General features: G+C 36.2%; 1 protein-coding gene across 1 annotated transcript in view; it reads left to right on the forward strand.

Annotated features, from left to right (window-relative positions):
* otofa (otoferlin a) overlaps positions 1 to 11,229 on the forward strand; it is a 114,036-nt gene extending 102,807 nt beyond the window's left edge. The window contains exons 43-46 of the mRNA XM_038281669.1: positions 2,966 to 3,207; positions 5,666 to 5,844; positions 6,091 to 6,191; positions 10,494 to 11,229. Coding sequence (XP_038137597.1) covers positions 2,966 to 3,207; positions 5,666 to 5,844; positions 6,091 to 6,191; positions 10,494 to 10,674 — 703 coding nt within the window. The 3' untranslated portion in view covers positions 10,675 to 11,229. The remainder of the gene's footprint in view (positions 1 to 2,965; positions 3,208 to 5,665; positions 5,845 to 6,090; positions 6,192 to 10,493) is intronic.
* The last annotated feature ends 1,551 nt before the right edge of the window (positions 11,230 to 12,780 follow it).

Genomic DNA, 12,780 nt, shown 5'->3' on the forward strand with positions numbered 1-12,780 from the left:
AATAAAAGAGCAGCAAACTGCAGCTTCTTTAGAAAAGAATACACGATGCTTGGTCCACCACATCTAACTTTATCAGCCACAGTGCAGTGAGGGTGTACAGCCAGGGACATCACAGACATAAGGCAATAATTCAGGACCTTATTATTTCATGCAACCTCCCCTTGTCTTTGATCGACAAGCCCAGCTTTAAAAGCTTCATGGCAATGGTAGAGGAGAAATATGTTGTGAATAATGTTGTAAATTGGCGCTAAATAAATAAACTGAATTGAATTGAAAATACTGCCCGCCAAGTCATTAAGTTACAAAAAGTTATTGCCACAATGTTTCTTTTATAAAAGTATTGTTATTGTACTGCTATTTGTTTAGGGTTTTTCTTTATCTCTTGTAGTTGCTAACCTCATATGTATTAATAAAAGGCAGGATTGTGATTGTTTTTTTTTCCACAGTCCTCATTTTCAATTAAAAATAAAAGAGCAGACATTTACTGCTAAAACTAGAAAAAGTTGTAACCACAAATGTCAGGTAAATACTGTAAGAAAATAGTTTTTTTTGAAAAAAAAGAATTTAGAATTTTTTGTGCGATTAATTGATTATTGCGACAGGCCTTCTCAAGACTTGAGACTTGACTTGGACTTGAGCTCTCAAGACTTGAGACTTGACTTGGACTTGAGCTCTCAAGACTTAAGACTTGACTTGGACTTGCAAAAAATGACTTGTGAACATGTCTGATATATATATATCTGAGGTAAGAAAAACAGCTATAGATGGTGTTCTCTGACATATTGAGATAAATCAAAGTTTCTTGACAAAAGCAAGCTTTAGATTTCATTATATTAAAGGTTATTATGTTATGCTATATTTTGAAATATGTTAACATATATATAATTTTATATGTATAATGTTAACAATGAGCCCTTCGGAGTTCGTTTTTGCTGTTTGTACAGTAAAATTCTTCTCAATTTAGGTAGACAGCGTGCTCCAATAACCTGCTCATTCAGCTCTTTTCTAAACGAGCTGTTTTAGTTTTGCATGCCCCTGTCGTCACAAAGGTTGTGCTTCCACAACCATGACAACCAGTCAGAGTTTTTAAGGAAGGTGAAAAGGAGCGTGGAATAAAACATAAAATGAAGGCCTAACCTTTATCCAATTGGCTTTTACAGACTACTCTGGCCAGCTTATCATTGACAACAACAAGTAACAGGAGCAGACTGACTGGATAACCGCTCATTACCAATAATCTATGTTGTTAACAACAAAAACGCCGCCTTTTTTTAATCCACCAGTAATACAGAAAAATCTCACTGTAATCATCTCAATACATAGAAGAGAGTATATCTTCTTTATACGGAACGATCAGGTTTTTCAGGGGACGGCGTTAAAACTTAGACTGTAAACAACCTTTTAATAAACAAAACTGTCGAAGCATCTATCTGCTGTGATAAACTAAACAGGCAGCCACTGACAGAAGTAATTTAGCACAAGCATACCTCTTATATAAAAACAACCACTTATTAAAACAGCTGAGGCTCTCAGGCTAAGCAGTCTAATACAGTAATGTTATTCCCGGCTCTTACCTTTAAAGCTTTGTAATGGACAGCTGGTATCAATCCACTCCTCCGTTTAAGATGTGTGGAGAAGCCTGCTTTGTTAGCACCGAAAGTATGAAAGCAATGCTCTTTGAAATACTCAGAACATAGATGCAAAACCTTTGGAAGTTTTGAAACTATATCCATCGAAATTAAAATCCATGAAATGAGTCTTCAGGGGCTCAGATGAATGCAGTAAAAAAGACATTCCATGTCTATAACCTGGAAGTACCTGCTCATGCAGATCAGCTGCATTCATCAGTTCACTTCTGCAGGGTTTTGAGCACCAAGATCTATTAATTTCTTGATGTCAATAAAACATTTTATGACTGCATCTCCTCCAAGTGATTCTATCCATGATGAATTACATTTGGGTTTTTATAGTAAGTGGCAATAAACATTGATAGTTGCATGTTTCTGTAGCGTATTATCTATAGTTGGTGCACTGCAAAAAATGGAAATCTTAATAAGTCATTTTTGCTAAAATTTTGTGCATTTTTTCTTGAATTGAGGAGGTAAGTGTGACACTTTGCCAATGGAACGAGACAATTTACATTTAAAATAAGAAAAAAAAACTATTGTTTTGTCTTAATTCAAGCATATATTATCTAATTATCTTATTTTAGGAGTAAAAATGCTAATTCAATTGGCAGGTCATCTTATTTACCTGCTCAAATTAAGGGTAAATACACTTAATTCAAGACATTTTTCACTTATTTTTAGGTGTTTTTTGCAGTGTGTGGCTCAGGTGATTAAAAAGGGTCTTAATTCCAAGAACCCATACACAGTAGCTAAAACATATTTGCATCTAAAAAAAAAAAGGTTTATGGCAGTACATAAAAAACTGAGAGAAAATGAAATGAGATATTTACATGTACGAACATTTGAGTCTGAAAAAGTCAAAAATTCTCAAACAGAAAATGTGTCAGAACCCTGGAGTTTTCAGATTGTTACTTCTGCAAATGTCCAAGCTCGAGAGCAACTCTTTTTCTCCCCCCCTGACTCATGAAGCCATCCTTACTCTACTGTTAATGAAAACAACTACTTTAACTTTCATATTTTCAATTTATGTCCTAACTGAACCAAATTGTAAATATAGTTTAAAATAAATCTCTTGATTTATCTGTGGCTGTTTGAGCAATTCGAAAAGGCATTAACTGACAATACATCAATGTTAACTTTGATTTACTTTTTTCCTAATTTGATAGTAACCTACTAAAATAATTTTTCCTGATATTAAAAAACAATATGTTTTATTAAAATCACTAATACTAACCAACTTTTGCAAGTTTGTACATGCATGATTCTTATATTGATTCTTATATACAATCAACAAAGGCTGTTGATTTTACATTCTGTTTCTTTCATTCCTTCTAAAGATGGTTGAAAGGGCAGCAGGAAGACAAACAAGACACAGATGTGCATTACCACTCCCTGACCGGTGAGGGCAACTTCAACTGGCGCTTCGTCTTCCCCTTTGATTACCTTGTAGCTGAGGAGAAAATCGTAATCTCTAAGAAGGAGTCCATGTTCTCCTGGGATGAGACTGAATACAAGATCCCTCCTCGTCTCACGCTGCAGGTCTGGGATGCTGACCACTTTTCAGCGGATGACTTCCTGGGTAAGGACTGATGATAGTTGTCTTTATCAAAGTAGGTTTAGGGGTAGGTACTAAGTCAAAATATAGCTTTCTAGATTGAAACACTGCTAGAGAAATTATTTCTCACACTAATAAGTCTGGATCTACTGGATAGAAGACTAGAAGCATCTATGAAGCCGAGTTGATGACATTATAGATGCCTGCAGAAATATTTGTATTGTGCTATAAAGCAAGCTATCTTTTAAACTCTTACTAGATACTATTAAATATATACTATTATATACTTTGATTCATAAGATTAAACTAAAACCTTGATTATCTAAAAAAAAAATTCCAAGAACCTATGTTTTATTTTCCCAAGATTAGATTTTGTGACTGAACGCAAGAATTTTTACATCAAATTTAGCTGGGAATTACTTTTTTTTTTCTTTTTATAATTAACTAAAGAGAAGTCCTAAAATTAGTGATTGTAAAATTTGCAGATTGACTTTGGAGCATTGTTGTTGTTGTGCTAAAAGGCGGTTAGCCATTTAGTCTATTCATCAAGTGATAATTAATACTAAAAAGCATATCAAGGCAAATTATATAAATTACAATTCAGTGCTGCTTTTCCTGAAGAAGTATGTGATGATGGGAAAAGAGCCACACCCTTCAACAAGAAGATACCTCCAGCAGAATTAAGCACATTTTTATGAAAACGACTCTAGCTTGAAATAGCAGAAATGAAACCTGAGGAAAAAGAAAACAAACTGGAAAAGAAAAACCAAGAGTAAAAAAAATGATCACAGTAAAGTCTTCTACAGGATCTTGAGTCAGAGCACATTCTTCTCAGATAAAAACCAAATATAATACAAAAATAGGTTTGACTTCAGCCAGGAGAGAGAGAATGGATGTTTTTTGTCCATGGCACAGGAAAGATTATTCATTTTAATTATTCTTCACTTGACAGTATAGTTGGACACCATTTCACATAATTTCCTTCATAATCTTTTAGTATTTTTTTAACAACTGCCTTTCTGTGCAGATTCATGTTATCTATATCAGACTGCATCCATCATGTTCAGTTAGAAAAACATCTGTCCCAAACTTATTTAAAATCAATGTTTCCCAAGGGCTCAGGCCTCGGGGCTCTTTTCCTCATCTAGCCTCTCTTGTTTGGCGATATATTCAATATATTCCATCTAATATTCCACTGTTATGCAGATGACACCTTTCTCTATATAGCCAACCTTTCAGTTCTCTCCCTGACTGTCTAAAATATGTTCAAATCTTGCTTTCCCATAAGTTCTGAAACTAAACAAACATAAACAGATCTTCTTTTTACAGCAGCCGACACCATTCTTTAAAAATTAATTTATCTTATTTACATGTTAAAAATTCCTTTATCCCTTCTTCCTCTTAAGTTAAGAATCTTATTGTTGTACTTGACTGAACTCTCTCCTCTTTATGCACATACAACTTATAATGTCACACAATTTTCTTTATTCCATCTCCATCCATCCCTCACCCCTAACAGCTACCTTAATTAATGCTCTCTTCTGATCTGGGCTTGTTTACTGTATTGCTGTATTATATGGCCTAAATACCCTGCTAGGCGTCAGCTGAACCTGAATTCTGCCTTCAGCATCATCTCTTAGCAGCATATCTCACATATCTTGAAAAAACAAATTTGTTCAGTTATTTACTTTATTTAGAATTCAACATTTAACATTCAAAACCCTCTATAGCTGTGCGCCTCCACATCACTCTGAACTTAATGAAATCTATGCTGAGGTCTAGCTCTTCTGTCAACTACCCCTGTCAATAGTCTAAGATCAGTCACATAAAATAAAAACAGTAACTCATTCAAATCCTTTATTTTGGAAAGAACTCTACTAAATATTATGCCTAACACAGGGGAACCAGAATCTTTTGAGAAGGTACTGGATGCACAATAATAACTTGGTAACAGATGTACACACGTGCAAACTCTGCTAGCATTTCTCCTAAAACAGGTTTTCTTATCTGTATTCTATAAGTTAATAACTACTGAATCCAAACACAAAAAGACATTTTGAGAAACACAAAGACATTGCATTTGCAGTTCTGTTGCTTTTCATGACTGTTACAGAGATAAATGCAGCTTTACAAGATCTGATTACAGCCCAAAGATGCAGCCTTTTGAAATATGTTTGCTTTTATATTGTGCACTTGTCAGTTGTTAAGTCTCATAATCATAATTTCACTTGACCGTCTTTTCTTTTCATTCAAGGGGGATGGATTTTTACCAAAAGTGGCTGCTCCTTTTTTGTGCACTCACACAGATTCACTTCCATGCAGATAATGTTGAAGTAAAAAACACAAACACGAAAAACACAATTATTTACGAGGGAGAGAGATATCTGTTGCTTCCCAAACATCTCATAGAGTTTGAGATAAAATCCTTTGAAAGTATCTCACAAGTCAGAGGCTGAATGCTTTTCATATCACCATTTTCCAGGTGCTATTGAGTTGGACCTGAACAGGTTCCCCCGTGGGGCAAAAACTGCCAAGCAGTGCACCCTCAGCATGATCCGAAATGAGCAGGAACTTCCCACCATTTCTATCTTCAAGCAGAAAAGGGTCAAAGGCTGGTGGCCTTTTGTGGCACGTGATGAGAACGACGAGATGGAGCTCACAGTAAGACAATCATCATTTTTATAAATGGCTGTGATTTCATTAAATCATAGTTGGAAGTAAAAGATAAAATAGGATAAAGATATAGAACTAAAAATATTTTTTTTTACAAAACAAGAGTAGTAATGAAGCCAATCTTAAAGAAATATGTCCATCTATGAGTATTAATCCAAATGTTTTGGTTTGTTTTTCCATGTAAATTACATTTTTATTCTGTATTTGTAAAATAAAAAAATTTTGTGATTACAGGGCAAAGTTGAGGCTGAGCTTCACCTTGTCACTGCAGAGGAAGCGGAGAAAACTCCTGTTGGACTGGGAAGAAATGAACCAGATCCGCTGGAGAAACCCAAGTAAGACTTGAAATTTATTAGATTTTAAATTTTACAAATACAAAACATTATTTTAAAGTAAAAATTTGTGTGAATCGTTTTCAACAACTATGCTAGACACACATTTGCCTTTTTTCCTCATTTTACATTCATTCCTTTGGTGCAATAAGTAGTGTATCAAGACTTATTATATATATTTATTTTTGAACAGCGCTGCTTTTTGCACTGTTTAAAGGTCACTGTTACACACTCGTTTCTCCTCCTACCATGTCTTCAACTGTTTCCCTGTCTCTTTCCCTCCCCACGACCCTTTCCCTCTTTTTTGTACACACCACTCACCCTTTGATCCCACTCTCTGCCTTATCTGCGCTCCTTTTTTTTCCCCTCCTCCCCTGCTTTCTTCGGAAAAGCCGTCCGGATACGAGTCTAATGTGGTTTCTGGGCCCTCTGAAGTCACTTCGTTACTTCATCTGGCACAACTACCGCTGGCTGATCCTCAAGGCTCTGGGACTTATACTGCTGCTGCTCATGCTTGGCCTCTTCCTCTACTCCATCCCAGGCTACCTTGTCAAGAAGATCCTTGGGGCCTGACGCGCTGGTAGCCTCTGCCCCCTCCTCACTGTCTCTGAGGGATTCAGCTCTTTTTATTACCTTCTCTTGTCTTTCTTTCTCTGCTGTCTCCCGCCTTTATTGCTATTTACCCTTAGAAGTAGATTAGTCTACATCCATAAATATTTTTTCTTGTTTTTGTGTCTGTTGCCAACAAGTGCTTTTGTACATCTCATCTGTGGCCGCCTGACTGATGTGGAACAGATGTTTGAAATAAATTGTTAATGCGGTTTTGGATCAGTGATGGAGATAAAAAGTAGCCAAGTGTCACAAAAGAGTTTTTTTTTTTTTATTAGGATAGTCTTCTGCACAATATAAATATTTTTTTTAGTTAACCTTTATTTAACTGAATACTTTATTACGTTGGTGAAGATTCTTAGTAATCCAGGTCATAGTCATTCCAAAAAGTTAAAAAACAATCCACTGGACTATTATTATTAATAGTCCAGTTAAAATAGTATTAGCTTATAACATATTTACACAAGTATAAGTTATGGAGGTAATCAATTATTTTAGTTTCAAAGTAGTATAAAAAGAAATCTTAAAGGAAAATATTAACCATAATAATACATTTTATTTGAAAGCGCCTTATCAAAACACCCAAGGACACTGTACGGGCAGATAAAACATTAAAAACAGGAAGCTAAAAAGTACAAGCATTAAGATGCCACAGAAAACAAAACAGCAGGAAGTAAAATAAAGCCAAAGGAAGAAAACAATATTGGAGTGATGCATATGAACTAGATTGGATAAGACTGTCTGAACAGGAAAGTTTTGAGTGTCATGTTGGGGTTGTGATTCTTGCCCAAATGCAGAACACACTCTGAGACAGGGGAGAAAGTTCAAAGATTTATTGTAAACACAAAGGTTTGAACACTGAACAGGTTCAGGGGAAAATCTGGTCCAGGACTGGTCACGAAAGATTTTCACTGCAGAGGGGGACAGAATGGTTAGCTGAAGTCCTGGTAATCTTGCTGGTTGAGTGAGCGCAGGTGTGTACCTGTTCAGAGGTTTGAGCAGAGCGGCAGAGGGGGAAACCTGGAGGGTACAGAGGCTGACGGCAGGCTGAGGGCTGACAGGTTTGATTCTCCAGGGTTCTCCCATGATCAGACAGACTGGTTTCAGACAGAGAAACTCTTCCTGAGTTTCAGATTTCTGACAGGTTCTTCCTAGAAGCAGAGAGGACAAGAACAGGTTAGGTTCAGGTTCAGGCAATCAGGGAGTCTAGATTCAGGCAGGCAGATTGGCTCAGACTTGCTAACCATAACTGGCAAAACACTCTGGCACTGGAGTGTTGTCCACAGCCCACTTAAGTACTGGTCTCCTGATGAGCAGATGAGAAGCAGCTGGTGAAGTCAGCTCCAGCTTTAGGAGATCCAGTACGCCCTCTGGTGGAGGAAGGTAGACAGCACCCCAGATCCCAACAGAAGTACAAACTATCAGGAAGGGATCCTCGGCGCCCTCTGGTGGGCAAGCCTCTGGATCCCAACATTGAGTCTGGATTTGAAAAGAGGGAAGGAGTCCAGAGTACGGAGATCCGGAGGGAGGGAGTTCCAGAGGTGGGGAGCAGAGCCACTAAATGCCCGGTTCCCCATTGTGACCAGACAGGCCGAGGGAACGGAGCGCTACTATGGCAATATACAAATAAGCTACACTGTTATTGATCAATATTTATGTATTTCAGCAGTGCTGTGTCAACCATAATCTGAAATTACAATAGTATCACAAAAAAAAAAAAAAAAAAAAAAAAAAAAAAAACAGTTCAGTTGTTTTAATCTCTTTGGTTCTGACATAATATAAATTGAACAAAAGGTAATAAAATCCCAGAGCAGATTTTAATTAGTAATCATTACACAGAGATAAGCCAAAATTGAAAGCTTTGTTTTCAGGGTCTGTAGAGGTTTTTAGGACCCAAATGCAGAGGCAGGGAGGCAAGGGTGAGTTCTTGCAGTTTTAATGTAGCGATCACAGGTAACAGAGGCAGGAATCCAAAAATCCAACTGAAAATGTTAAACAAACCAGAACCATAGAGACATCAGAGGAAAACAAACACGAGGAGCCAGGAAAAGATGAGGAACCAACATTGAGGAACTGAACAGGGAGAGTATTTAAGGTCGACTGAACAAAGGCAGGACTAACGAGCTGATTGGGAACAGGTGTGAACAGAAGTTTCTAAGAAAAGAGCTAAGGAAAAGGAAACCAACACAAGAGGGCAACAGAGGGCAACAAAGAAAAGCTTAAGTACTCAAATATATCCAAAACACAACAAAATAGAAATTAAACCAATAAAACTAGAAAACAAAGAAAAACATGAATCAACATGTAACTGAAAACTCAAAGAAAACAAAACAGAACCAAGACCATAACATTTATGTGAAAACAGAAATAAGTAAACCCCATAATTTGATAGTTTTTATCCCTTTCTGAACCACCTTTAGAAGTAATCACTTAGTATTGTTTTTATTTAGACTTAGACTAAATTTTATTGTCAAAACAAGATTTTGATGCATACAGTTTTTTAACAGTGAATGAGCAGCTCACAACAGTAAAATTAAATTTACCATTTATAAAGAGCAGCAGTGATCAGAACGTAAACAGTGTAGGAGAAAAGGAAAAAAACAGTTTAAAGTCATGGTGCAAAAGGCATTGATGTAGAAAGGTTCGGTGTAGTGTAGATAAATAGATGTGGTGCAAAATGCAGCAGAAACATTTAAAGTGATTGTATTTGCATTCTTTCTGATTTGTCAGATTTTTATAGAATTTATGACCCACTCTTCTTCTTGGATTTTTCTATGCTTGCATGGCAAGATTTTAGACAAACTGAATTGATTGGAAAACTGTACTATGCTGAACATACTGTATGATAAACTTCTTGTATTTCTCACAATTTATCTAAGCCCTGCACCTCTGACCCTTGGTTTTCTAGAAAGGAATACGTCTGCATGTAAGACCACAACCGCCCCTGCTAAATAGCTTGTAGTTAACACAAAAAAAACACAAGCTTTGTAACAATCCTGGACATAAATAAGGCTTTTTTCCCAACACAAAAAGCTTGGCTGTCATTTGATGATTTTAAAAGTATTACCTAAATTTCTTATAACAGAGTATCCCTTGTATTGTATTTAAGTAATACTGTTTTGGCATGTCTTTTTACTAAATTTTCTTTTGCTTTGTGTTAAAGATTTGTTTTCCTTAAGCTGTTTAACTTTAAATCCCTTGAAATAAAGGAGTATATAATTGTGATATTAAGAACCAGATTTTCAAGACTGAATTATCTCCTCAATAAAGACTAACAAAGCCTTTGGGGGTTTGTTAGTTTGTACTTGTGGAGCCTGAAACCTCCTGAGAAAGGAGTGTAGAAATGATGAGAGCTTGTGCAGCTTTCAGTCGGTCATGTGTGTATTTTTCCATCCATTATTCATATCAACCTTTACCAACCATACTGTAAAGCTTTTACCCTGGGAGTTTTTTCCTCCTAATCCTTTCAATCATCAGTTTGATATGAAAACAATGTATCAGTAAGAAAAAAATTAATATTATTTTAATACACTAATACAGCTTTCTTTTTCTCCCATTTCTGCCCTTATATGTCATTGTATTCTCCAACCCCTGTATTTATCTCTTCTTAACTCCCACCCCTCCAATGACTCCACCTGCATGCCATTACCCACGTTCCTGCTTCCATTCTATCAAACCTTCATGTGCGTCATCCAGCCGTCCAGACACCACCTTCCTGTGGTTCCTGAGCCCGTTGAAGGCCATCCGCTACCTGGTGTGCAACCGCTACAAGTGGCTGATCATCAAAGTCGTGTTGGCCTTGCTCCTGCTCGTCCTGATTGGCCTCTTCCTCTACAGCATGCCGGGTTACCTCGTGAAGAAACTTCTTGGAGCTTAGAGCAACACTGGGAGGAAGGGGAGGATTAATGGTGGGAGGTGTGGGGGGTACTGTCCTAGTGGAACGGAGAAAAACTCCTCTCCTTCCTCTCTGTACTTTTGAACTCCACTTGCTGTTTTAACACTAAAGAGAACTGACCAAACAGCAATCTTTAACATCAACATAACCCCTGATTTATGCTTCTTTAAAATGTTTTTAATGAATTTTTCTTTACCTGTTTGCTCAGAGTTCTATTCATGAATGTGACAAACTGTCGGGATAGTGGCCAGATCATTGCATAGGGATTCTTGATAAAACTTTGCTCCCTTCTGTTTGAGCATTTAAAAGAAATTCATTAACATGAAGGGAATAGCTGTGTACTCTACGATACGCAGTAGTTGCAAACACCCCAGAAGTAAAATTGAGCTTTTTATTTTATACTTTTATTAAACTCTAATATCTTTATATATTTTACTTCAAAGAATACAGTGCTCTTAAAAAGTTTTTGTCGACCCATAGATTTCTCTTGCTGTTGTATTTTTGTCAATCAAATCTGGAAATCAGACAAGGAACTCAAACATTTTTTTTATTGAATCATCTAAGCTTTGTGTGAAAAAATACAAACCATCTTCTATATGTAAACATGAAGTAGCTGTGATAAACTACAATTTTTTGCAGCGTAACTTACATTCTAGCTCTACTTGACAACTAGAAGCGTAACCTTACTGGAAAAAAGGAGGATCAGGTTACAAAGCCACATTGAAGGATTATCTACAAATTGGACTTCCGTAGTTTAGGTTCCCCAAACAATTCCCTCTAAAGAATTTATTGATCCCCAAGACTTTATGAGAATATTCTAGACTGACAAGACAGAAACTCTACAATGCAGGGTTTACAGAATGGGACAATGATCCAGAAGGTTTTAAACTGACCCCATCAAGATTTTAACCTAAACCTGATTGAGATCTAGGGACATGTCCTTAAACAGACCATAAATAAATGAAGGGTGGCTGAATTAAACCAAAACCAGAGACACATTACAAGGTAGTAAAAGTCTCAAAGATAAAGTGTCAGATTGGTTTAGCTTTTTGTTATTACTCACGAAATCCTCATTAGATACAGATTTTCATATTTCTGTGACATGTGCGCAATGCTTTTTCACAGCACTGTATTTATGAATTTAAATCAAAACCTGGCCAGCCTATATTTATGTTTAATCATAAACGCTGTAAACAAGTTTACAGTGAAGTGTTACAATTTTTAACTGTTGTGGCTCTTGCAGTCTTTGCACATTTACATAAGGTGAATAATAGTTATAAAGGAAGTTTATTTTCCTATTAAATTGCATTAAGCAAAGATCAAAATGACTTTAAAACGATCCAGGGAAGTCATATAGATTTTGTTAGATCTGATGCAGTGTTAAATATTCACATAGAGAGTTGTAGCTCATTCTGATTGGGTCAAACTGTGTTTTTTAAATCATTTGACTTTTATTTTCCTTTTTTACTTGTTTTTCAGAAGCACACTTTGCAGTAGCTGTTTTTTCTTCCCATGCTTAATAAATTTTTTGAGTAGTTGTAGAGTAATATGACCTCCAAGTCCTTTATTTGTCTTACCATAATGTAAGCCTTTTACTTACAGTATAATATAACTTGCCAATAAAGCCTACTTAGCAGAATAACACTAATTCATTGCAAATATAGTTGACCACATCTTATTTAAAAGTCCAGAATATGAAGCAAACACTTCAGTTATCACTCTAGTAGAGGCTTACCTGTTAATATGCATGCATCGTTGTGAAAACTGACCGGAGAGGTCATGTGTGTTGGCATGACTTATCTTTCCAGCACGATGCAAACCAAAACCTTCTCCTTTTTGTCTCTAATGTTACAGTTAATGCAAATATACATTTGTTGATGATGAAAGTGCTCTTGGATGGTTATGGAAATGAAAATTTTGAGCCTGTCCATAAACCAGGTGGCATTCTCCTATTTGAACTTTATCTGTGGTTAACCTCCTTTGTGTTGGAATCTCTGTCCTAAAAATTACAATTATGGTTTGCACTAAACTTGCCTGTTTTTATTAGGAATTGATGTATTTATATGTTTGGAAATGCGTGTAATAATT

The sequence above is a fragment of the Cyprinodon tularosa genome, unplaced genomic scaffold, assembly GCF_016077235.1.
Source record: "Cyprinodon tularosa strain WSP-4 unplaced genomic scaffold, ASM1607723v1 ctg173, whole genome shotgun sequence".
In the NCBI taxonomy this organism is placed as follows: domain Eukaryota; kingdom Metazoa; phylum Chordata; class Actinopteri; order Cyprinodontiformes; family Cyprinodontidae; genus Cyprinodon; species Cyprinodon tularosa.